The sequence below is a fragment of the Octopus sinensis genome, linkage group LG25 (genome assembly GCF_006345805.1).
Source record: "Octopus sinensis linkage group LG25, ASM634580v1, whole genome shotgun sequence".
In the NCBI taxonomy this organism is placed as follows: Eukaryota; Metazoa; Mollusca; class Cephalopoda; order Octopoda; family Octopodidae; genus Octopus; species Octopus sinensis.
This window is the reverse complement of record NC_043021.1, coordinates 2,910,761-2,938,655: the sequence shown is the minus strand read 5'-3', so window position 1 is coordinate 2,938,655 and position 27,895 is coordinate 2,910,761. Positions and strand designations below refer to the sequence as shown.

At 38.2% G+C, this 27,895-nt stretch overlaps 1 protein-coding gene across 1 annotated transcript; it reads right to left on the bottom strand.

The window, feature by feature from the left end:
• Positions 1 to 1,824: 1,824 nt before the first annotated feature.
• On the bottom strand, positions 1,825 to 26,450 carry LOC118767888. The gene is made up of 2 exons (XM_036513252.1): positions 26,246 to 26,450; positions 1,825 to 2,119 (listed from the first exon to the last, which is right to left on the bottom strand). Exons 1-2 carry the CDS (start codon positions 26,401 to 26,403, stop codon positions 1,852 to 1,854), a joined length of 426 nt encoding a protein of 141 aa, XP_036369145.1. The 5' UTR covers positions 26,404 to 26,450; the 3' UTR covers positions 1,825 to 1,851.
• Positions 26,451 to 27,895: the final 1,445 nt, after the last annotated feature.

Here is a 27,895-nt window from a genome sequence, read left to right as displayed (position 1 = left end):
TTACCATGAAACCACCAAGTATTAACTTTTTGAAAATTATGAATTAATTTGAATTAATTATTTTGATAACCTATTTCAATCTGAATCAGCTCTTGCATTTTGAGGTTCTTGATTGCTCGTCATAATTTATCAAGAGTAAAAATTAATATCACAGGAGAAGTCACAGTCTCGTTTTCTGGCAGTAGCAGACACACAGATGACAAGGGTCCATTATGCAGTTTCCGTCATTGAAATTCCACTCACAAGGCACGAGTCGATCCATAATTAAATTTCCTTAATTTCTTTTTTCCAAATGAAGCATGTTCCAAATTGATAAATCTTTAATTTTTTTTTTTTTTCCAAAAACAGAGCTGTGGTTATAGGGATTGTGATGGACGTGGAGGTGGGAAAGAGTGTGTGTGTGTGTGTTGAGACTATAACATTGAAATTTAAACTGGAAATGAATTTCACTGAAAAAAAATGGAATATTTTTTTTTTTATTGATTGGAAATCAACTTCCAGTTTTTTTTTAAAGTTAAATTTGCAATTGATTTTTAAAATATATATATATCAGTGCAGGGTATATAGGCGCAGGAGTGGCTGTGTGGTAAGTAGCTTGCTTACCAACCACATGGTTCCGGGTTCAGTCCCACTGCGTGGCATCTTGGGCAAGTGTCTTCTGCTATAGCCCCAAGCCGACCAATGCCTTGTGAGTGGATTTGGTAGACGGAAACTGAAAGAAGCCTGTCGTATATATGTAAATATATATATGTGTGTGTGTGTTTGTGTTTGCCCCCCTAGCATTGCTTGACAACTGATGCTGGTGTGTTTACGTCCCCGTAATTCAGCGGGTCGGCAAAAGAGACCGATAGAATAAGTACTGGGCTTACAAAGAATAAGTCCCGGGGTCGATTTGCTCGACTAAAGGCGGTGCTCCAGCATGGCCACAGTCAAATGACTGAAACAAGTAAAAAAGAAAAAAAGAAGAAAAGAAAGTGCAGGCATAGCTGTGTAGAAGCCACGTAAGAAGCTTGCTTCCAAACTGCATGGTTCTGAGTTCAGTCCCACTGCATGGGCAAGTGTTTTCTACTATAGCCTCAGGCTGACCAAAGCCTTGTGAGAGGACATGGTTTATGGAAACTGAAAGAATCCCATTGTATAGATACGTATATATCTGTGTGTGTGTGTGTCTTTGTGTTTGTCCCCCACCACTGCTTGACAACTGGTATTGGTGTGTTCATGTCCCTGTATGACACCTATTTCCTTACTACCCACAAGGGGCTAAACACAGAGGGGACAAACAAGGACAGACAAACGGATTAAGTCGATTACATCGACCCCTGTGCGTAATTGGTACTTAATTTATCGACCCCGAAAGGATGAAAGGCAAAGTTGACCTCGGCGGAATTTGAACTCAGAACGTAACGGCAGACGAAATACGTATTTCTTTACTACCCACAAGGGGCTAAACACAGAGGGGACAAACAAGGACAGACAAACGGATTAAGTCAATTACATCGACCCCTGTGCGTAACTGGTACTTAATTTATCGACCCCGAAAGGATGAAAGGCAAAGTCGACCTTGGCGGAATTTGAACTCAGAATGTAACGGCAGACGAAATACGGCTATGCATTTCGCCCGGCGTGCTAACGTTTCTGCCAGCTCGCCGCCTTGAGCTGTATGACACCTTCAACAAGACACCTCCAGGGCTGACAAATGAATTTGATAGACAAAACTCTGCAGAAGCCATGTTGTGTATATAAGTTGGTTTGGTCAGGAGTCGAAGATGCTTTGATAACAAGTCTGCCCCATCAAGGGCTGAATAAACAATATCAATGGTAGCTATAGTTATAAATAGCAAAAAATTGTGTTTATTGTTTCTCTTTTGTCACAAGACTGTCAACGAAAACTTCTTGCTGGTATGAAATCCTGAATGGATGTCCGATCCACGATAAGCCACATATTATTAAGTCGCGGACCTTCTTACCGATACGGAAATTATTGTATACTATGCAATGGTGACAACAGCTCATGCCATGGACAGCTTGGAACACATTGTTGACCTCTTCGAATGTCATGCGGTTTCGCTGAAATTTCCAAGCTGGTTCCAGTATATGTAGCTGTGAGCAGTCTTTATCACTGGAAATAGAATATTAAGAATAATTAAAATAAATAATTAAAATAAATAAATTAAAATAAATAAATAATAATAATAAATAAATAATTAATAATTAATAAAATAAATAAATAATTAAAATAAATAAATTAAAATAATTAAAATAAATAATTAAAATAAATAAATAATTAATAAAATAAATAAGTAATTAAAATAAATAAATAAATGAATTAAAATAATTAAAATAAATAAAATATTAAGATAATTAAGAATAAAAATATTATCACTGAAAATAAAATATTAAGAATAATTTTTTTAGAAAATGAGAGATGATAAAAAAAGAAAAGCAAAAGAAATAAACATGTCAGTTAAAGAAGGGCCATGAATGACCATAGGATTGCACCTAGAAAGTTCTCCTCCGAGTCATAAGTCTGGGCAAGGTTGTTTATGGAAGACCAGCAGTCGCCCATGCATACCAGCCTCCCCCCTCCATACCACTGATGTTATCCAAGAGAATCGCAAAGGCCGATACAGCTTGGCACCAATGATATTGCAACACATTTCTACAGCTGATTGAACTGGAGTAATGTGAAATAAAGTGTCTTGCTCAAGAACACAACACACAACCTGGTCCAGGAGTCGAACTCACTACCTCATGTTTATGAACCTGGTGCTCTAACCACTGAACCATGTGCCTTCACAAACGAAGTATGTATATGATATATAACACTCACACACACACATACATGCACCACACACACACACATTCTTAAACTAGAATATTATTGATTTCAAATTTTGGTACAGGGCCAGAAATCTTAGGGGAGTGGGTAAGTCAATTATATTAACCACAGGCGGCGAGCTGGCAGAAACGTTAGCATGCCAGGCGAAATGGTTAGCGGTATTTCATCTGCCGCTACATTCTGAGTTCAAATTCCGCCGAGGTTGACTTTGCCTTTCATTTTTTCGGGGTCGATAAATTAAATACCAGTTACGCACTGGGGTCGATGTAACCGACTTAATCCGTTTGTCCCTTCTGTGTTTAGCCCCTTGTGGGTAGTAAATAAATATATAGTAACCACAGTGATCAACTGGTACTTATTGCTTATTTTAATGACCCTGAAAGGACGAAAGGCAAAGTCGACCTCAGCAGAATTTGAACTCAGAATGTAAAGAGGAACAAAATGCTGCTAAGTGTTTTACCTGCCACAGCTCACTGCCTCAACCCATTCGTGATGAAATTTTTCTAATGAATGAAATTGCCTGGAAATTCACAGGTACTATTATGTTGACCTAAATATCAAGTGAAAGAAAAATTCATTGAACTCCGTTTGATATTTCCTGAAATAATCACTGTCAGTTATAACGGAGATTAGGCACTGTGCATATGAATCTTTAATAAGCTTGTTAACTGTGCAATTTACTTATTTAGAGGCTAATAAAAAGTATTCTATCTGACCATAACTTTATTATGAAAATTATTCCTGTTCATATAAATAAGATATTAATGAAAACTGAAAATTTATTTTGTAAAATATATCCTTTTGAAATGAAACTCTACAGCTTTACTGAACATGATGCTTCTTGAAACATTTGGGATAAACTCCTACATCACATTTTTCCCATATGAAATGACTTTTCCCAGAGCACTCTTTGCATCTCCTTTCATTTGGGATATATTCAATCCAATGCTCAACACCATCATATTTTGCATCATCTTTCAAATGAGCAGATGTGTGTTTTCCTTGAAACTTTGGAGTGCCAATAGAGTTAGAGAAATGTTTTCAACGAAATTGTATCATGTAATTTTGTGCCCTGCTCTATTCATCAAGATGCATGCATTTTGGGTTGCCACAGATACAAAATATGAAAAATAGGCCACCACCATTTATTTTGCCACATTTGAATCCCATAGGAACCGATGTTATGATCCAGAAGGTCAACAAATCCATATATTTGTTGTAGTTTTGGATGTTTTCAGGCTGTGGAATTGGAACATATTTCTTTTGAGGTCTATCATAGCGCTCAACAGTGGACATTTTATAGGTTTCAAAGTTTGATAGCAGAACAACATCGTCATTATCTTTCCATTTCACAGCGACTATATTTGAAGTCAACTGTTCCCCTGGGGCATGCTTTCATTTCAGTTTTCGTTTTGAAAGGATATCTAGCCATCCTATTTTCTCTGCAGGTTCCTGATGCATATATTCCTTTCTCAGAAAGTTTCTCCATCGGTTGGATATTTGTGAAAAATAATTATCAAAAATGTTTTGAAACCTTTATTGTCTGATACTCCTACAGCATCAAGGAGACCAAGGACAACATTCCCACCTAGGCCAAATGCATTTTCGGTTTTATTGGGACTGTCTTTCTTGTCAAGCATGCATAGATCCATGCTGAACTCTCAACTGATGGTCTGGTCCTGAGGGATGAATTCTCAATTCACAATACCACATTTCTGGTGGTGACACTTGTGGAAAGTCTTCCAGATCGCTCATCATCTTACAGGAGTGTTCTACTTTTGAAGCACCCGTGCCACAAGAAACATCTTGCATGAGCAGTACCCTCATTGCTGTAAGCTTGCCAAAGCATGCTCAATATCTCTGTAGCAGACTTCTATCCATGACAAAAATTGCAGACTACAACATATAGGTGATCACGCAAACATGAATTTTACAATTTGCAAAGAAACACTCACACCCACACATATATATGCAATGCGCTTCTTTCAGTTTCTATCTGCCAAATCCACTCACAAGGCTACAGTAGAAGACACTTGCTCATATGAACCTTATGAAGGAGATGACAAAGGACTGAGATATGTTGTACTTGAGATTGCTGTTCTTGAGAGACTTGCCCACCACAACAGAATTGAGATCCTAAGACCAAGGTGCCATGGAAAAATATTAGTGTGAGTGACGGTGCCACATAAAAAGCACTTAGAACACTCTGTGAAGTGGTTGGCATTAGGAATGGCATCCAGCCATAGAAACCAAGCTAAAACAGACCAAGGAACCTGGTTCAAACCCTGGCCTTACCAGTTCCTGTCAAGTTATCCAACCCATACCAGCATGGAAAATAGTCATTAAATGTTGATGATAATGATGATGATGATGATGATGATGATTATGGTGATGATGATGATAACCTGAAAATAAGCTACAGTTGCATCCTGAGCATAAAAATATATTACATACACTTTATTAATAAAACCCCATCATGCTCAAACTGGAAACACAAATACACGGTCCTCTATGACTACTGACTACACCTTCTGGATATCAGGAGTGAATGGATTGATATACCTCAACTAGGAATTGAACTAACAACATTGACTCACCTATCCACAGCTTATCGATTATCTAATGCACCTGCACCAGAGTACGGGAGATAACATGATTCTTCACTTTATTATTATTTTATTTTTTTCACACCACGTAGATCGTATTTTGCACTTGGAATGAACAAAATCATTTAAAAATCACAAAATCCCGAATACGCACTCTTATCAGCACCCACCCACCCACCCATCCACCTCAATTTCTTGAATAGGGTATTCCCAGTTGAATATGCTACTTCTTGAAAGTTTCGACTGTATTACAAAAGCGATTCACTTCAATATCAGCCAAAAAGAATTCTCCTTAGCATCTCATTTTTTCCTTTTATTTTCTGGTCTCTTCTGTTCTCTCCGTTTATCATGAAAATCTATCAAACATCTTTGCTTTCACGATGAGCAATTTTCACACCGTAGTCCTTAGTTTCTGTAAATATTTCACAAGCTTCAGCTGTTTCGTTGGAAAAGGAAAACAAAAAAACTTAAAAGGTATATATGTTTTTTTGTCTTGGATGGGAGCAAATTGCTTTTTTCCTTGTTTCCTGTTAGTGATACACAAAAAAAGGGAGTTTAATGGCTTTCTCTTATTTAACTGAAAAGAAGACTTCTAATTAATTCATTTAAAAAAAAAAAGAAAAAAATATGATTAGAGATGATATTCATTAAACTAATCTTTTACAGTTAAAATATTTGTAAATTGCTCTCCATAAGAGTTGGGGAGCACACATATTCAACAGAAGGAAAAATATCTTGTGATATTTACTAGTGTAAATATATAATAATAATAATAATAATAATAATAATAATGATAATAATAATAATAATAATAGTAATAGTAATAGTAATAGTAATAATAATAATAATAATAATAATAATAATAATAATAATGGAGTCTCTCCTTTCAGCTAAAAGATGTTGTAATACCCATGTATTTTAATTTAACTTTAAAAAAAAAAAAAAAAAAAAATGAACGAACTAGCGAGTTTAGTTTAATGGCCTACCAATGTATACTATGAGTTTCTTTGCCCTAGGAGTCGGGAAGACACTCGGCAAGAAATGGAAGCAAGTTTGAAAGAAGAGGAAAAAAAAAGATAATAATAATAATCATAATCATCATAATAATAATAATAATAATAATAATAATAATAATAATAATAATAATAATAAACCTTAAAAAATAATGATAAAAGTGTTGAAATGATAGAAATGATACAGGACCTAATAGTATTTGAGTTACATCCCATTATATCCTGTGTTCAAAGAAACACCACAATTGTCTTTTTACATCACTAATAAAACAAGTGCCAATCGTAGACTATTCCTGTCCACAACAAAAGTCCTGGCTTTGTACCAATCTAAGAAATCCTTGTTACTAGCATTGTCACATCATCAAAAGAGTTGAGTCTTTAGATTTGGTAAGCACCACATTTCTGGCAATAACATCTGCTTATTTCCCCTCAGGTCTTTCTTGGTTTTGGCATATTTCTGTGCACAATGGGCTAAACACAGAAGGGACAAACAAGGACAGACAAACGGATTAAGTCGATTATATCGACCCCAGTGCGTAACTGGTACTTATTTAATCGATCCCGAAAGGATGAAAGGCAAAGTCAACCTCGGCGGAATTTGAACTCAGAACGTAACGGCAGACGAAATACCGCTCAGCATTTCGCCAGGCGTGCTAACGTTTCTGCCAGCTAAGTACTACTATTTCTCATAAAACATGGAGAGATAACCCAATATTTTAATGGGGGTGAGATAACCAAAAAGTACCCCCATTTATATATATATATATATATATATATATGTATACACACACACAAACACACACACATACATACACACACGATATATGGACGGATGGAGATAGATAGATAGATAGAGTATATATTTATACATACTTCATAAGTCTTATATTGTGATACACTTACACACACAATGTCAGTTTGTGTCTGATATCCCAGCAAATTTGTACTCACAAACTCGTTGGTTTATCTATCCCATTTCGTTTCTAATAGCGATGCAATTCAAACGAAATGGCTACAACCGGGAATTGAAGTTAGAACGCATTATCTATTTCTTTCGTAGACAAACGTGTGATGGTTAAACAGTGAGGAGGGGAGAGAGGGAGAGAGAGAGAGAGAGGGAGAGATTGGAAGCCATGTTGTTCATGACTTTGTCTAGTCGAGAGCATTAACTATGTGAACGAAGCAACAAGACGTACTTGCGATTTTACTTTTCACACAATCATTTCGCCTTTATTAACGATGCCATGGAAACCAAATGACTACAACCGGGAATTGAAACTAGATATAATTATCCATTGCTTGCACAGACAGACGGTCGTATAATTTCAAAGTTAATGAGAAAGAAAGATTGAGGAGCCGAGTGAAACGCCTCAGCGATATCTATAAAACCATGGCATACAGTAGAATTTTATTTTCTTCATAGTCAGTGCCATTTTAAGGTATGGGTACAGTGGGCAGTTACCCGGGGTTCTTGCGAGCCAAGCAGCCCAATTGTGATCTATCTCTCTTGTGTCTAGTGCAGTGCTTTTCAAACTTTTTGCTGGAGCAGAACCCCAAGGAAACATTCCACTGGCTCGAGGAACCCCTGTGCAATAATTTAATTGTCTTATGCACACATGTCTGCACAGGAGAATTAAAAATTACTGCCGATTTTAGCAGTTTTTGTAACATCTTGCGGAACCCCTGGACTGTACTGGCGGAACCCTGGTTGAAAACCACTGGTCGAGTGTGTTGATTTGTTCAGGGGCTTATGATGCCGCCACGACGACTCTGCTCATTATAAAAAAGTTTTCTAAATGTTCTCAACAGTTTAAAGAGAAAATACGAAGTCGTTATATTTTGATCATGGAGATAGCGAATAAAAAATATATATAGATATAAATTAAAGGAAAATTGCAAACTTTGCAATTTAGAACGGAGACTATTTCAACAATATTTTTTTTTTATTCTTTTATGTAATTATTTAATCAATGGCTGTAATGCATCAATGTATGTTAGGAAGTACAATGGCCACAAATGGGAATCGAAACCGTCGTGCGTGGAATAATTATTGAAGGGAACTGAAAACTTTCCTGATAAATAAATAGAAAAAAAGTGTTTGTAGATTGCTCAAATGACTGACTATCTGCCAAGTAGCACTAACAACTTGATTACTCAAGCAATCTAAAGAAGAAGAAGAAGAAGAAGAATATGGAGGAAGAAAGCATAGTCATAGTAATAAAATTCTCCAAAGATTGCTTGTCACGAACACAAATTCTGAAAGACTGCATGTTATAGCTGTTATACAAACAAACCAATATCAATCAATCATGAAAATAATAATCAATGTCACCTCTCCCCACCACTCACATAAAAAAAGCAAAAAAAAAAAAGCAATGTCGAAGCAGTAGAATGCGCATGCGTGTTCAAATACTTTTCTCAGAATTCAGTTTCTATACGTATTTGAATGGGGCACTTTGTACGTCTCTGTATTTATTATGCCTTAACGATAATCTCTTGGAAAATACAAAGTGGATATATGTTTGTATAGATGGATGGATGGATCATAGTATTTAAGCATTTCCTTGCTATGTATTATTCCAGAGACTAGTTGGAGAACGGAACAATGAAAACGTACATGCTGGCAATTCAGTGTTCACAGTCCATTCAACTGGTGACAGTGTAGATTAGATATCTGTGTCATGGCACTGAGAACCTACTGAAATAATAATTAAATCCACATCCATTCAGTTAGTTGGACGGCTTGGTTTTTGTTCAATATTTCGCTGCTTGGCACTCCTTAACACCTGGCTTGTTTTCCACCGTGATAATGACGTAAGCTTTTTCTTTCCGTCACTATATATATAAATGTGTGTTTATATATATATATATATATATATATATATATATATGGCGTGCTCGCTAGCCAGTGGGGTGGCATCATTTGAAGGCTAAAACAATGTGAATGCATTGTGACCAGCGATGTGTAGCAACATCTGATGGTCTGGTCGGTCACGTGAAATAATATATATATATATATATACACACACACATATAAAATTTGTTTACGGCGAAACGTTTTGACTATGCAAATAAAGCTTCTATTCCATTATGCCGGCCACAGTCTAATGATGCTGACTGGTGAATGAGTTTTTTGGGGTTTAAGAATAACGCCAATTTCAAGAATAATAGAATAATCAATATATATTAATTGTATTATAATTATAAAAAATAAATGGTTTGACAGAATCTGATGAACCTGAGGATTGCATTGTGCTCCAGTTTCTGTGACTGGATGTCCTTCTTAATGCCAACCATTTTACAGAGTGTACTAGATGCTTTTTTTTCATGGCACCTCTACTAGTGAGGTCACTATGCAGCTCGTGAACTCAATTTACTGTATTGCTTGCATGGACCCTGGTTGAAAACTACAGGTATAGCAAGCTCTCTTGAAGGAAAATCATCAGCACTTACTCTTTGAGAAATATCTTTGGAAATCAAATTTTGTAAAAAAAACAAATAAAGATTGAAAAAAAAAATAGCACAAAAACCTACAAAGTTATTGTGTCAGTCCTTCCTCTCCTATTCAGAGAGAAGACACAAGCATGCTAGCTAGACTCTCAATCTGTCACATGTGTGCACACTCGCACAGTCAAAAGATTCTTAGACTTCCTAAGTTTTGTTCATCCTCTTGAAGAAGGCATTAAACAAAAAAAAAAAAAAAAAAAAAAAGGAAAACCAGTGTTGCAACTGACACATACATACATACACACACACACACACTGCATGTCCACACAACACATGCATTCACTCACAGCATGGTTACACAACACATACATTAACGCATACGTATGCTTGCAAGGCGTTTTCATGAAATTTTTAGTTGACGTTATTGAATTTTCTAAACTAATTTCACACGACACAGCAGCAGCAATGGTAGCAGCCGTTTTACTAACGATAGTGTTTTCTACTTTTTAACATTTTTTTTTTTGCTTTATTTTCTTCTTTTTCCACAGAAGCAGCAGATGAACAGACATGTCGTTTGCCTTGACTTTTCGAAATAGTCAGGCACGTTACTATCTGGCACTCAGTCAATTATCTACTTTGTTATCATTTGGTTCCTTCTTACATTCTACCTTTCATTTCACACACACACACACATGTACACACATATATATATATTACATGTATACATAATATATATATATATATATAGATATATATATATATATATATATATTATATATATATATATATATATATACATATATATATATATACACACACATATATATATAATATATTTACATTTATACATATATATATAGACTGGCTTCCGTGCCGGTGGCATGTAAAAAGCACCATCCGAATCGTGGCCGATGCCAGTGCCGCCTTGACTGGCTTCCGTTCCGGTGGCACGTAAAATGCACCAATCCGATCGTGGCCGTTGCCAGCCTCGCCTGGCACATAAAAAGCACCCACTACACTCATGGAGTAGTTGGCATTAGGAAGGGCATCCAACTGTAGAAACACTGCCAGATCAGACTGGAGCCTGGTGCAGCCTTCTGGCTTCCCAGATCCCCGGTCGAACCGTCCAACCCATGCTAGCATGGAGAACGGACGTTAAACGATGATGATATATAGATGTAATATATATATATAGATGTAATATATATGCATTTATATATACAGGGTGCGATGAATAAACTGTCATTTAAATTATGCAAAGATGAAAATAACACTGGCATCTAATTTTAACAGATATATTTACACCACAATTACATTAAAATATCTTGAAATACTAAAGAATAAGTTTATTCAATAAAAATCGCCACTGGCTTCAACCACGGCCTTAGACACTTCGGAATCTCCTGCAACTGTTCTGGACGGTCTCCTTGTTTAAGTTGGTGAATGCTGTCATAATCCTTGTCTTCAGTTCATCTTTGGTATTGCAAGGAGTTTTGTTGGTCTCTCACTCAATTGTGCCCCACGCATAACAATCAAGGGGGTTGCAGATGTTAGGGGTGATGTAGTTGCAGAAATTATCTGACAGCCATGACTGGGTTCTCCTGCTTGTGTGGCATGGTGCAAAGTCCTGTTGCCAGACATAGAATCTTCCAGCAGCCACGCTCTTGACCCAGAGCAGCACTACCTCCTCTGGTCACTTGATGTTGAATCTGAGGCTGTGTGGGAAGATGAATGAAGGCATGACGTCGCCATCACTAGTGATCACTCCAAACCCCATGATGTTGACTGGATGCTTGATTTTTATCACTCTCGGTACATGTTCTCAGAGTGCACTGTTCTCAGATTGACACCCAAACACTCTGAAATGTTTGTATTGGAGCTTCTGGCACGGATGCCATGCAGTACAGCATGTCGTTTCCAAATATCTATATACTTACATATAAGACCAAAAAGACTATTTTGTATCGTCTTCTAAATGTTTTGCGTTCTTGTCCCAGTTTGTATTTTTTTACATATATATATATATATATATATATATATACATTTTTATACACGCATATACATTATATACGATTATATATACATACATTATAGACATAATATGTGTACACTTTTATGCATGCATACACACACATATATGGGCATACATACATACACACACATATATGGGCATACATACATACATACAACTAATCACTGTTTCAGATCTCTTAACCTTTGCACTGTAACGAAATAGTCACTAACTGACAGAAAGAGAGAGAGAGCAATATAGAGAAAAAAATAATGAGAGAGAGAGAAAGAGAGATGTTGCCGTGCTATCACCCTGGCATCTAAATGTGAATCTCACAGGTGATTCCTATAAAAATTCCGAATAACAAAATAAAATTAACATATTCATGGAAAGGAGTTTGCAAGACAGGTAAAATGATAGAAGGGACAGTTACTCTGCCACTGCTGCTGCTGCTGCTGTTGCCACCCCCACCGCCACCACCACCACCACCACCACCACCACCACCACCTCCAACCTCATCTTACTTCTCATACCATTCTGTAATTTTTTTTGTTTTTTGTCATTGATGAGTGAAGTTTTAAAATTTATGCTATTTGATGTTATATATATATATATATATATATATATACAAACAGACATATATATATATGTATATATATATCTAATATATATATATATATATATATTATATATATATATTTAAATCGGTGAATGAATTATCCTATGTTTATCGTCAGCATGGAAAATTCGTTGAACCGAAACCAGGGTAGCAAATTCACGTCAGAAACACGGTTGAAGCGACCTGTCCAATGGTAGAAACTCCGGGTTCATGTGCAGAATTTTGTGTGTTGTATATGTATAAATGAAAGAATGGAGTCGAACGAAGATGTTAACAAAATTCCTTTACTCTCAACATATGTTTTGAAGACAACATGGTTTCATTCCAATATATACTCTTTTACTCTCTCTTTACGCTTTTACTTGTTTCAGTCATTTGACATCGGCCATGCTGGAGCACCACCTTTAATCGAGCAACTCGATCCTGGGGCTTATTCTTTTGTAAGCCCAGTACTTATTCTATCGGTCTCTTTTGCCAAACTGCTAAGTAACGGGGACATAAACACACCAGCATCGGTTGTCAAGCAATGCTAGGGGACAAACACAAACACACAAACACAGACACACAAACACAGACACAAAGACACACACACACACTCTGCATTGATATGAGATATTTTTAAAGGGAAGAAAGGAAAGATGGAGAAAGAGAAGGAGAGGGAGAGAGAGAGAGTGTGTGTGTGTGTATATGCTTGGTTAATGTTGAGTACAGAAGTGTATTTACATAAGTGTGCATTTTTTGACAAAACTATGGACATTTTATGTGTTATAAGTGAGTGATAGTTTCTAGTGTAAAAGCTGAAAATTAAGAGAAAATCTGAGAGAGAAAGAGTGTGTGTGTGTGTGTGTGTGTGTGTGTGTGTGCATGAATGTGTTGAAGTCTAGTACAGAAGTTTTATGTGTATGAGTGACAACTTGAAGTGTAAAAGTTGAAAATTAAGAAAAGAAATACAAAAGAAAAAAACCCAAAAAGGAACCAATGGCAGGCAGAAGAATTTCTCAAACATAACAAAAATGTAACCGAAAAAAGATTCCATCAGGCTGAAGAAACTAAAGGTTCACTGAAGCTCAAAGAGCAAACCAGTTGCAGCAGAAAGCTGAACCAGTGCCAAACATAATGTGTTTATCCCTAAAAACTAATGTTCCAAACGTAGACTTGGTCTAGAATGAAAGCTCTGCTGGCAGTTTTTTGAGTAAATATGGAAAACTCTACATGACAGATACGTTATCTATTAATGGTTACTTCCCTCGAGTTAAAATATGCTGAAGAATGACAAGAGGAGAGAAATCGACTGGAAGCATGTTTCTTTGGTAAATCTGTGTGAGGGACATTTGCAGGAGTCAGCGAAGTAAAATAGGACAGGATGAACTGCATCGAGAGAATAATCTCCAGCAAAAGAGGCTGAAAAATCGAGGTCTAACAACACATGTATTTTGGATGATGCTGGCAAAAAGATGCATGTCAGTTATTATCATCAGTAGTTGAAGTTGAACCTTATCATCATCATCATGATTGTTGTCATTGTCATCATCATCATAATCATCATCATTGTCATCGTCATCATCATCATCATCATAATCATCATCATTGTCATCGTCATCATCATCATCATCAATCATCATCGTCATCGTGATCATCATCATCATCATTACCATCATCATCATGATTGTTATCATCATCATCATTGTTATCATCGTCATCGTCATCATCATCATCATCATTATCATCATCATCATGATTGTTGTCATTGTCATCATCATCATTGTCATCATGATAGATCGCTAGCCACTACACACATTTTCCTCTCCTTGTTTCGTTCTGTGTTCCTTTCTGTGGAAGAGCATAGGCTCGAAACGTTAAAGACTTTTTCAATTTCCGAGCATTATACTAATACATCAGTGTGATGGAAAAATAAAACGATTGGATTTAATGTGAAGGGTTGTTCTCGCTAATGGCTTCTGCTACTTTCGGTTAGCGTCACAGCAGTCTAGTCATTTCTTCGTTAGTAATAACGAGTCTTAGAAATTAGTTAAGTGAAAACTAACAAGAAAAAAAAAAAAAAACGACGCTCTTTGCTCTTTCGTTTAAGTTTGTTTTAGTCGTCAAGCGCAAGACCATGCTGTAGCATTGCTGCTTTTGAAATAATTCAGTCGGATTTCGTTCATTTGTCGATTGATTTTCTTCTGCGCTTGTTAATATTTTGGCTTTTAAAAGAATTTTCTGATTTTAAAAGAACTACCAAGTAAATAAGAGCTAAATGGTTGTTCCTCTAATTTGGAGCCCCCCAATATATATATATATATATATATATATATATATATATGTATGTATATATATATATGTATGTATATATATATATATATATATGCTAACACACGCACACACAAATACATAGTCATATAGACATACGTACACACGCATGCACATATACACACATATATACACATACATACACATGTATATATAGTACATTACATCCAGATATATATTTACATATATGTATGCGTAGGTGTCTATATATATATGTATGTGTGCATGTATATATGTATACACATACACAAATATATACATACATACATACATACATATATACATATATATAATATATATATCTATATAATATATATATATATATATACATACATATATACATACATACATACATCATACATACATATATATATATATTATTATATATATGTATATATATATAGATATATATATATATAATATATATAATATATATTATATATATATATATACATATATATATATATACAGACGTACATTATGTTGGTGGAAGTGATAGAAATGGTAGTGGTGTGTGTGGGGGGTGGAGTTAGGGTTAATTTCCGAACGCACAAAGAACACGTGTATGTTTTTCTCATTAAGTGCAAGCGTAGAACCAGAGAGAGACACAAAATACTCATTTTCCTTCTCTTTTATGTCAAGTCCTTTGTGTCTGCAGCCACAACTTAATTTATATGAAAAGCCCTAAGCATAAAAGACATATAGAGGTTTTACTTCTATTGACTTGAGTGTTTAGATTTGTAGGAGTATGTGAACGGAGGGAAGGGCTAGGATGGGTTAGCGCAAGAATGGTGTGTGTGTGTGTGAGTGTCTGTGTTTGCCTCCCCCCCCCAACATCGCTTGACAACCGATGCTGGTGTGTTTGCGTCCCCGTAACTTAGCGGTTCGGTTCGGCAAAAGAGACCGATAGAATAAGTACTAGGCTTACAAAAGAATAAGTCCTGGGGTCGATTTGCTCGACTAAAAGGCGGTGCTCCAGCATGGCCGCAGTCAAATGACTGAAACAAGCAAAAGAGTATCTAGTAGACATTCGGGGGCAGCCAGTAAACAATGAAAAACATTAAAACATTATTTTCATAATCAGTATACAAAACTTAATCTATATACCAAATTTGAAAACAATTGGAACAAAATTGTAGGCAGTGATGAAAATCACAAAGATCTGAGAGAGGGGAGAGAGAGAGAGAGAGAGGGAGAGAGAGAGAGAGAGAGAGAGAGAGAGAAAGAGGAGAGAGAGAGAGAGAGAGAGAAAAGAGGGGAGAGAGAAGCTAAGGTAAGTTCAGAAAAGGGAATATTGTAGAACATTATACAATAACAATCGCAATTAAAGACACTAACTGTACTCTTACTTAGCATGAAAGGTCAAAGGCTTAAGATTGAAGATTAAGTCAGAAATTTCAAAGGGGGGCAATGAACACCCTGACTCAAAACTGAAACTATAGCAGCCGACTTCATCAGTTTTATGATGAGAAGTGGGGTTATGTAAAGATGGAAAAGAGATGAAACAAGAATGGCTTTATAATTGTGGCGTCGAGCTGGCAGAAACGTTAGCACACCGGGCGAAATGCTTAGCGGTATTTCGTCTGTCGCTATGTTCTAAGTTCAAATTTCGCCGAGGTCAACTTTGCCTTTCATCCTTTCGGGGTCGATAAATTAAGTACCAGTTACACACTAGGGTCGATGTAATCGACTTAATACCTATGTCTGTCCTTGTTTGTCCCTTCTGTGTTTAGCCCCTTGTGGGTAATAAAGAAATAGGTATTTCGTCTGTCGCTACGTTCTAAGTTCAAATTTCGCCGAGGTCAACTTTGCCTTTCATCCTTTCGGCGTCGATTGAATAAGTACCAGTTACGCACTGGGGTCGATGTAATCGGCTTAGTCGTTTGTCTGTCCTTGTTTGTCCCCTCTGTGTTTAGCTCCTTGTGGGTAATAAAGAAATAGGTATTTCGTCTGTCGCTACGTTCTAAGTTCAAATTTCGCCGAGGTCAACTTTGCCTTTCATCCTTTCGGCGTCGATTAAATAAGTACCAGTTACGCACTGGGGTCGATGTAATCGGCTTAGTCGTTTGTCTGTCCTTGTTTGTCCCCTCTGTGTTTAGCTCCTTGTGGGTAATAAAGAAATAGGTATTTCGTCTGTCGCTACGTTCTAAGTTCAAATTTCGCCGAGGTCAACTTTGCCTTTCATCCTTTCGGGGTCGATTAAATAAGTACCAGTTACGCACTGGGGTCGATGTAATCGACTTAGTTGTTTGTCTGTCCTTGTTTGTCCCCTCTGTGTTTAGCCCCTTGTGGGTAGTAAAGAAATAGGTATATGATCAAAGACTTCTTGCCTTACTAATACATAGATATATGCTAGAAAATAAGTGGTAAAAGTTAAAAAAAATTGGCTGTGTGGTAAGTAGCTTGCTAACCAACCACATGGTTCCGGGTTCAGTCCCACTGCGTGGCACCTTGGGCAAGTGTCTTCTGCTATAGCCCCGGGCCGACCAATGCCTTGTGAGTGGATTTGGTAGACGGAAACTGAAAGAAGCCCGTTGTATATATGTATATATATATATGTGTGTGCGTGTATGTTTGTGTGTCTGTGTCTGTCCCCCTAGCATTGTTTGACAACCGATGCTGGTGTGTTTACGTCCCCGTCACTTAGCGGTTCGGCAAATGAGACCGATAGAATAAATCCTGGGCTTACAAAAGAATAAGTCCCGGGGTCGAGTCGCTCGACTAAAGGCGGTGCTCCAGCATGGCCGCAGTCAAATGACTGAAACAAGTAAAAGAGTAAAAGAGTATGTATCACATGTGAAGCTTCTTATATCAAGAGACTATGGCTGTATGTTCTGTCAGCTTGTTTAGTCAATTTGTTGAGCTGTCTGATAAATTGTGACTTAGGAGTCACAATTTATGCTTCATATTCCGACAACAAAACAAAATCATTCGTTTTTTGTAACTTTTCAATATTTGCCTGGAGCTAAAGAAGAAGTAATGAGAGAAAGAACATTATCTATGTATAATGAAGAAATTTGCTTATTAATTTATGGGAGTATGTGAAAAAAAAACAACACATTATCAAAGACTACACATTCTTGAGAATTGTAATTTTAATATAATTTTTTTCAGTCAAAATATGGTTTTCTTTTATTATTGGAGATATCAACCACAAAAAACTGCTTTTAATTCTCTGTGAGATAGAGTTCCCTTCCCCTCTCATACATTTCATTGCACTACTTTCTACAAACATATCTATATATATAAAACTGTAGTTGTGTGAGTGTCTGTCCCCTTCGATTTAGATTCCTAACTACTCCCACATTTTGCGGTGCAGTTTAACCAAATTCGGGTATCTTATAGTCGTGATTCATATCGAGCCCGCCTGAGTATTAGCGTGCGTCTACAATGAGTCTACGATTTTAAAAATAATTTAACATCATTTTTTATTCCATTTTAATGCATAATTTTTCATGTGTCAATGGCGGCGGAGTTGGCGTCCATGGTCACACCTGCACCTGTTTGCTTCTCCCCCTTCTTCCCTCCCTCGTGAAGCTGTGGGGAAGGGAGTGTAAGGAAATCAAGGTCGTAAAGCGTTGTCAAGGAGACCAGCGTTCTTTTAGAACAACAACTTCATGGCTTGAAGACACCAAAACAGAAATGGCTAAGAAAGCCCGAATTGGCATCTATAAGGGAAGTAACTCTCTAAAAATGCTTATATAGTTATTTCCCTTACAAACCCGAGCAACGCCGGGCGATACTGCTAGCCAATAATAACACTCTTTAAGTGAGTGTTAATCCAGTGTCAGTTAAATTCGGTTGATTCCAGCATCCTTTCATATTTGCCAGGTGTTTTTGAAGAAATAGAAATTCGAGGAAGAAAAGTGGTTTTAATTTACTTAACTGTATCAAATATAAACTTGTCGCACGGAATTTAGCACATGAAAGTCTAAAAGACTGAGTATTTGTTTATTCAAAAGTGCTTAATCCTTCAGTATTCAGATTACTCTCTTAAATTTAATGCTTATTTACTCACATTGTTTTGAATTAATCCTGCATTAAGCTTTTAGATTTCGATGATATGATTATTTTTAGAATGACATTGTAGGGGAGGTGTGAGAGGTTGGATGTGACTGATTTATCTTTTATCTTTTTTCACCAGCCTCGTCTGGCATCTGTGTCAGTGGCACATAAAAAACACCATCCGAGCGTGGCCGTCTGCCAGCCTCGTCTGCATTGTGTCGGTGGCACATAAAAAACACCATAGAGCGTGGCCGTCTGCCAGCTCGTCTGGCACCTGTGACGGTGGCACATAAAAAACACCATCCGAGCGTGGTCGTCTGCCAGCCTCGTCTGGCACCTGTGTCGGTGGCACATAAAAAACACCATCCGAGCGTGGCCGTCCTGCCAGCCTCGTCTGGCATCTTGTCAGTGGCACAAAAAAAACACCATCCGAGCGTGGCCGTCTGCCAGCCTCGTCTGGCACCTGTGTCAGTGGCACATAAAAAACACCATCCGAGCGTGGCCGTCTGCCAGCCTCGTCTGGCACCTGTGTCGGTGGCACATAAAAAACACCATCCGAGCGTGGCCGTCTGCCAGCCTCGTCTGGCCACCCTGTGTCGGTGGCACATAAAAAACACCATCCGAGCGTGGCCGTCTGCCAGCCTCGTCTGGCACCTGTGTCATGGCACATAAAAAACACCATCGAGCGTGGCCGTCTGCCAGCCTCGTCTGGCACCTGTGTCAGTGGCACAAAAAACACCATCCGAGCGTGGCCGTCTGCCAGCCTCGTCTGGCACCTGTGACGGTGGCACATAAAAACACCATCCGAGCGTGGCCGTCTGCCAGCCTCGTCTGGCACCTGTGACGGTGGCACATAAAATCACCCACTACACTCTCGGAGTGGTTGGCGTTAGGAAGGGCATCCAGCTGTAGAAACACTGCCAGATCTGACTGGCCTGGTGCAGCCTTCGGGCTTGCCAGACCCCAGTTGAACCGTCCAACCCATGCCAGCATGGAAAACGGACGTTAAACGATGATGATGATGATGATGATTCTACTTGTTTCAGTTATTTGACTGTGGTCAAGCTTGGGCACTGCTTTGAAGGGTTTTAGTAAAACAAATCAACCCCAGGACTTTTTTAAAGCCTGGTGCTTAATCTATCGGTTTCATTCACCAACTGCTAAGTTACGGGGAAGTAAACACACCAACACTGGTTGTCAAGTGGTGATCAAACACACACACACAGAGGGTTCTTTCAGTTTCCACCTACCAAATCCTCTGACAAGGCTTTGGTCAGCCCAAGGCTTAGAGTAGAAGACACATGTCCAAAGTACCATGCAGTGGGACTGAACCCGAAACTATGTGGTTGGGAAGCAAGCTTCTTAGCTTACAGCCATGCCTGCGCTGTTAAACATAAAACAGGTAGAATATTTGGGCCAGATATCTAAGGTGGCGAGCTGGTAGAATCTTTAGCATGCCGGGTGAAATGCTTAGCGGTATTTCATCTGCCGTTACGTTCTGAGTCCAAATTCCGCTGAGGTCAACTTTGCCTTTCTTCCTTTCATCATCATCATCAACATCGTCATCATTTAACGTCCGTTTTCCATGCTGGCATGGGTTGGACAACTTGACAGGAATTGATAAGGTTAGGGGCCGCACCAGGTCCCATAATCTGTTTTGGCTTGGTTTCTATGGATGGATGCCCTTCCTAACACCAACCACTCCACAGAGTATACTGGGTGCTTTTTATGTGGCACTATCACCAGCATCCACACCAATGCTTTTTACATGGCACCAGCACCCACATCAAAGCTCTTTATGTGAAACCAGCTCCCACACCAATACTTTTTACATGGCACCTTGGTTTTAAAACCTCAATTCTGTTGTGGTGGGTGGGCCTTCTCAAGTACAATAATGCACTACATATCTCGGTTCTCTGTCAACTCCTTTGGAAGATTCAGCATTTTGAGATCGGTCTTCAATATTTCATCCCATGTCTTCCTGGGTCTCTCTTTTCCACAATTTCCTTCCACTTTAAGTGAGCAGCACTTCTTTATGCAAACTCAGTAACATAAAGGTATGAATTTCAACAGAAATACAGAAACAAAAGGGTTCAGGATGTTATTGATACCAACCACGGCATGTTTCAATGGGGAGAAAACCTGGTGGTTCTTGTCCCGTCTAGCACAGTTTGTCCATTAGCTTCTTTGTGAGAGCTTCTGCTACCCTATGACAAGCCATTCAATTAAGCCAGGGGTTCTCAACCATTTAAAAAAATCTATGGACCCCTTTGATTACTATTTTACTCTTTTACTTGTTTCAGACATTTGACTGCGGCCATGCTAGAGCACCGCCTTTAGTCGAGCAAATCGACCCCGGTACTTACCGCTAAGTGACGGGGACGTAAACACACCAGCACCGGATGTCAAGCAATGCTAGGGGGACAATCACACAAACACATACACACACATACATATATATATATACATATATACGACAGGCTTCTTTTTAGTTTCTGTCTACCAAATCCACTCACAAGGCATTGGTTGGCCCGGGGCTATAGCAGAAGACACTTGCCCAAGATGCCACGCAGTGGGACTGAACCCGGAACCATGTGGTTGATTAGCAAGCTACTTACCACAGATCCACTCCTGTGCCTTTGATTACTATTTTATTCTGGTGGACCCCATAGCCATTCAATGTTTAAAAACTAGTTTTATAGAAACTTCTTTAGAAATTCCTATTTCGTTTTTCACACATTAACTTGTGCAGGTTGAACTCTGTAAAACGTTAGGGGAAGAAACCTAAGTGTTTCTTGCAATACATACCAGCACATACATCTAAAGCAAAACTATTTTCAGGGGCCCCTAAAATACTATTAGGAGTCCTCAGTTTACTATTTTGTTGCGGGGACACCCCCCCAACCAAATCTTATAGTTGAGAACTACTATTAAAAGGGTGTAGGACATTGGGAGGTAGTTTATTCCACAGTCGTTGACCAGACCAACCGACCATGTACCAAATTGTATTAGTTAAATGGTTCATCTGTCTATCTATCTATCTATCTATCTATCTATCTATCTATCTATCTATCTATCTATCTATCGCTTTCCCAATATTTCAATCATATTAAGTGTAACAGCACAGATTTGGAGAGGAGAAAGAGCTTAAAAATAACTGAATTGGAAAATGAATACAGGTTAAGGTAAAAAAAAAAAAAAAAATTTACAAAAATAAAAATAAAATAAATAATGATAATAAAATCCAAAATGAAAACATAAAAAATAAAATGAGGATAAAAAAAAAAAACCCGAAGAAGACTTTGTAAAACATGACTTCAGAAGATGTGTGAACAAAAAAACCAAAAAAACAAACAAACAAAAAAAACAAACAAAAAAGAATGAAAAAAATATAAAATTCACAAAAATAGTTGACAAGATGAATGACTATCTATAACAGCTGCAACAGCAAAAACATGACAGCAGCAGCAGCAGCAGTAGTAGTAGTGGTGGTGGTGGTGGTAGTAGTAGTAGTAGTAGTAGTAGTAGTAGTGGTGGTGGTGGTAGCAGTAGTAGTGGTGGTGGTAGTAGTAGTAGTAGTAGTGGTGGTGGTGGTGGTAGCAGTAGTAGTAGTGGTGGTGGTTGTGGTAGTAGTAGTAGTAGTAGTGGTGGTGGTGGTAGTAGTAGTAGTAGTGGTGGTGGTAGTAGTAGTAGTGGTGGTGGTGGTGGTAGTAGTAGTGGTGGTGGTGGTGGTAGTAGTAGTAGTGGTAGTAGTAGTAGTAGTGGTGGTGGTGGTGGTAGTAGTGGTGGTGGTGTGGTAGTAGTAGTAGTAGTAGTAGTGGTGGTGGTGATGGTGGTAGTAGTAGTAGTAGTAGTAGTAGTAAGTGGGGGGGGGCGGAGCTGGGCTGGGCGTTGGGGGGTGGGTACCGCAGGGGGGGGCGTGGATGGGTGGTGTTGATGTTGGTAGTTGTGATAGAAAATTAATAGTAGTAGTCGTGGTGGTAGGGAAAAAAAAAAGCAGTGGTAGTAGTAGCAGTGGTGAAGAGAGGTGAAGGCGGTAGTGGAGATGGTCGCGATAATGAAAGCATTTATCGCGGTGGTAATATGTAGTACAAGTAAGTAGTGGAGGCGGTAGTAGTAGTAGCGATGTCTGTATTAATAGTAGTAACAATGCTGGCAATCGTAAGAAAGTAGTAGTAGTAGTAGTAGTGGTGTTGGTGATGGTTGTTGTAATAGAAAAATAGCTGTGGTGGAGGTAGTAGCAGTAGTAATAATAGTAGTTGCAGAAGCGGCAGTAGTGGTGGTGGTGACGATGATGATGATAGTTATAACAGAAAAGCAGCAGCGATAGTAGTAGTAGTAGTAGTAGTAGTAGTAGTAGTAGTAGTAGAAATAGTGGTGGTGGTGGTGGTGGTGGTAGTAGTAGTAGTAGTAGCAGCAGCAGCAGCAGTAGTAGTAGTAGTAGTAGAAATAGTGGTGGTGGTGGTAGTGGTAGTAGTAGTAGCAGCAGTAGTAGTAGTAGTAGTAGTAGTAGTAGTAGTAGTAGTAGAAATAGTGGTGGTGGTGGTGGTGGTGGTGGTAGTAGTAGTAGTAGCAGCAGCAGTAGTAGTAGTAGTAGTAGAAATAGTGGTGGTGGTGGTAGTGGTAGTAGTAGTAGCAGTAGTAGTAGTAGTAGTAGTAGTAGTAGTAGTAGTAGAAATAGTGGTGGTGGTGGTAGTGGTGGTGGTGGTGGTGGTAGTAGTAGTAGTAGAAATAGTGGTGGTGGTGGTGGTAATGGTGGTAGTAGTAGTAGTAGTAGTACCAGCAGCAGCAGCAGTAGTAGTAGTAGTAGTAGTTAGCAGCTGCTGTAGCAGCAGCAGCAGTATCTGCAGTGGTACCAGTCGCGAAAGTGGCGTTGATGGTAGTAGTTGTAGCGTAGGCTACAGCTCAGTCAGTAAAACATCAAAGTTTTATTTGTGGTTAAAAAAAAAGAAAATTTAAGCATCATCACAGCCCTAACCACTCCACCCCCATGCACACATACCCATGCACATACACACACACACACACACACATACACACGCACGCACACGAAGTGAAACGTCAAAGGAAAACGACTGGAAATTTTAAGATCTTTATGTCTAAGAAAACAGCAACAAACAAACATTAAATGTGTATATTCTGTACAATCTATTATTCTATTGTATCAGCCTGATGTTTAGAGGTCCTCAACTATTCAACTGCTTACCTAAAGAAATAAGAAGCATAAAAGGAACCTCTACTGAAACATTAAAAAAAATATTGGATAGGCGCAGGAGTGGCTGTGTGGTAAGTACCTTGCTAACCAACCACATGGTTCCGGGTTCAGTCCCACTGCGTGGCATCTTGGGCAAGTGTCCTCTGCTATAGCCCCGGGCCGACCAATGCCTTGTGAGTGGATTTGGTAGACGGAAACTGAAATATGCTCAGGTCAAGGTATAGAACGCAGCCCCCAATATCAGCAGCGGGGCCCGACACCATATGCTGGTTTACCCCTGCCACATCATGCTGGTTCCGTACCCCTTTCGATTAATATACTCACTCCTTGTTCCGTCAAATGACTTCTCTCAATACAGTTCCATTCATAGGGTGGTGAGCTGGCAGAATCGCTATCACGCAGAGCAAAATACTTAGCGGCGTTTCGTCCGTCTTCACATTCTGAGTTCGCCGTGGTCGACTTTGCCCTTTCATCCTTTCGGGGTCGCCAAAATAAGTACCGATCACCCACTGAGGGCGATGTTTTCGACTTATCCCTTTACCGGAAGTTGTTAGCCTTTTGTCAAAACTTGAAAGAAATATTACCCAGAGTTTCAAATTCCGCCTTTCGGTGTTGATAAGCACTGTGGTTGATGCAATCGATTTACCCACCTTCCCCCGAAATTGCTGGCCTGGTGCCAAAAATTTGAAACCAATATAGTTTCGTTCTCATCCGAGATACATTGCAGGAATAAGATTAGTGCCACTACTTCACTGGTGCTATATTTTAATTGACTCCAGAAGGATGAAAGGCAAAGCTTGACTTTGATGGATTTAATCTCAGACTTTCTTCGTGCCCATTTAAAAAGAGATCAACCATGTTATAAAATAAGTAGATAATGAATAAAAAAAGGAAAGAACATTTCACGATAAACATTTTACAGCCATTTTCTAAGGTGTACAGCGTTTTCTTGTACCTTATTGATTTTACAAGCATAAAAAAAGAAATACAGAAAAAAAGGCATAACTACATAAGTATATACCCATCGACTTTATTTCTTCATAACTTTTAGAAAAAATGGGTATTTTTTTAGTGAAATTTTCTACGAAAAACTTTCAGATGATATAGATTATGCGATTGATTATATCGGAATTTAAGGTAAAAAAAGAAAGGCGTGTGAGGCGGGATATTTCACGCATGTCGACTTTGTTTCCTGTGTTTTGATGATGTAGACTACAATTACCTTTCATCCTTTATCTGTTACAGTCATTTGACAGTGGTCATGCTTGGGCATTGCCTTGAAGAACTTTTAGTTGAATGAACCGACCACAAACCGCTAAGTTACGGGACCAAAAGCAAATCAACACCAGTTGTCAAGCGGTAGCGGGGGACAAACAGACACAAAGACATACATGCACACACACACACACATACACATACACGACGGGCTTCTTTCAGTTTTTGTCTACTAAATTCACTCACAAACCTTTGGTCTGCCCAAAACTATAGTAGAAGATACTCGCGCAAGATGCCACGCAGTTGGACTGAACCCCGAACTTATGTGGTTGGGAAGCAAGCTTCTTACCACACAACTATGGCTGCACCTATAATATTGAAATTATGTTGAGAAAATTACTTTTAAAGATTATTCCATCCTTTTCCTCCTGGAATTTGATAAATGAATATATTTTGAAAAAGAGAAAATTTTCAGAGATACTGGTATAATTTAAAAAAGAAAAAGAAAAAACTTATCGGTGGTGAATTTGCTGAGTAGGGTTGTTTGGCATGCAATAGGCCTGGAAATTTACATTTTATTAAAAAAATACTTATGTGACAAATTCCAGAAGGGAGAATGGTGGAACTGTCCTCAAAACAATTTTTTGTTTAGCATAATTGAATTCTACTGCATCAAAACGTATGAGGAAACAAAGTGGAGTCGTGTAAATTATACGAAACTCCCTCCTCTCACTCCCATCAAAAAATATGTTCACGACAAATTCCTATTTAATCGTCATCTACACCATTTAAAAGATATTTCTGGAAAATTTCATTAAAAACTATTTAATTTTCAGAAAGGAGCACACTTTTGTAGTTATACCTAAAGTATTTCCGCGTACCTTCTAGATTTTACAACAAAACCTTAATGTCTATAAAAGCAGAAATGAAATACAAAGAAGAAAAGGCAAATTGTATCTACCTACCCACACAATGAAATATACAGTAATTCTTGTAGAAAGGCGAAGCAGACTATGAACAAACAAAACATCTTTGCTGTCTTGGTTTTGCCTAATATAAGTTTCTTTATGGCGTTAAACTCATCACGTCTCTCCACTTGCCTCACTGCATTATGTCTAGCCATGATATTTAATTTTCTAAATGATTGTTTAAACCGATGTTCCTTGATACTGATTAAAAAAACAAACAAACCTAAGATACTGAATATTTTACTTTAAAGAAAATATTTACAACATCGCCTGCGCGTTCGTAGCAGGCGTTTGAGCAAAATCAAAATGGCGTCAAATGAACACACGGAACCTTGCAATGATTTTGCTGCCTTCAAGTGACATTTTCCCATTTGAGATGATACAAAGCAAACGAACAAAAAAATAAACCCTGTAAGTGAAATACACACACAAACATGTCCCTTGTCCTGTCCTGCAGGCACGACGAACATATATATATTCGTAGACTCTTTAACTTGGCTGTCCGTTCGAGCGGACTCTACTGTGATATTTTAACCCTAAGAGGACATCTCCTGTATCTGGTTAACGATGCACAGCTGCATTCGATAAAATTGCGAGTAGGGAAACGAATATGTATGTATGTATGTATGTGTGTGTATGTGTGTGTGTGTGTGTATGTATGTATGTGTGTATGTATGCATGTAAAGCCGGGAGCACAGAAGTCTGATGGGTTGCTAAGTGCAATAGTGAACATGAAATCAACGGTAACTTTTTAACAAGTTATATGCCATAATCAGATACATATTACTCGACTACAGAGAGAGAGAAAGACCTGCTCACATACATACAATCTCACATACACGCAATGGTCTTCCGCACAATCACAGTCTTCCGAATTTCACTCGCAAAGTTTTTATTTGTCTAACAAAGACCTACAGTCGTAGATACTTGCTTATAGAGCTGCTCAGTGTTGCTGCGAACCCGGAACCACGTGATTGTGAAGTGAAATTCTTAACTACACAACCAAGCCATCGACGTTTGCATCCGCAGACATCGTACAGTCTACATTTCGTTGTGAGTCGTCTGCTACAACAGACAGAATACTCAATCGAATATCGATCCGTTCTTAGTTGATTGATTAATGACTCATGTACACCAGTCTACATCGTTAAATAATGGGGAAACAAATCATAGGTACTGCGTGGTGGCTGTGTGGTTAAGTAGATTGCTTTCCAATCACCTGGAGTTGAGTTCAGTCCCAGTGTGTGACACCTCGGGGAAGTGTCTTTTATTAAAGCCCTGGGCCAACTATAGCATTGTAGGCGGATTTGGTAGACTGAAACAGAAAGAAGTCTGTCATATCTTCGATATAATTTTTAAAAGATATATGCTTATTGTGGACTTCCGGTAACGTATGAGGAATGATATACAGTAACCGGAAGGCATGAAGTGTTCATTCCTTTTAGAGTGTGTACATTACGATTATAATGGAATTAAAAAAAACAGACACGGGATCTTTTCTATTTGGTTGCACTTTTTGAAATTTTAAAATTAAGTGAAAATTTTAAAATTTGATGTAATTTTTCACACTGAATCTCAGGGCATAATTCACTTATTTCTGCAATTTTTTTTTTTTAAAGTTAGAGATTTAAAGTTTTATCATTTTTA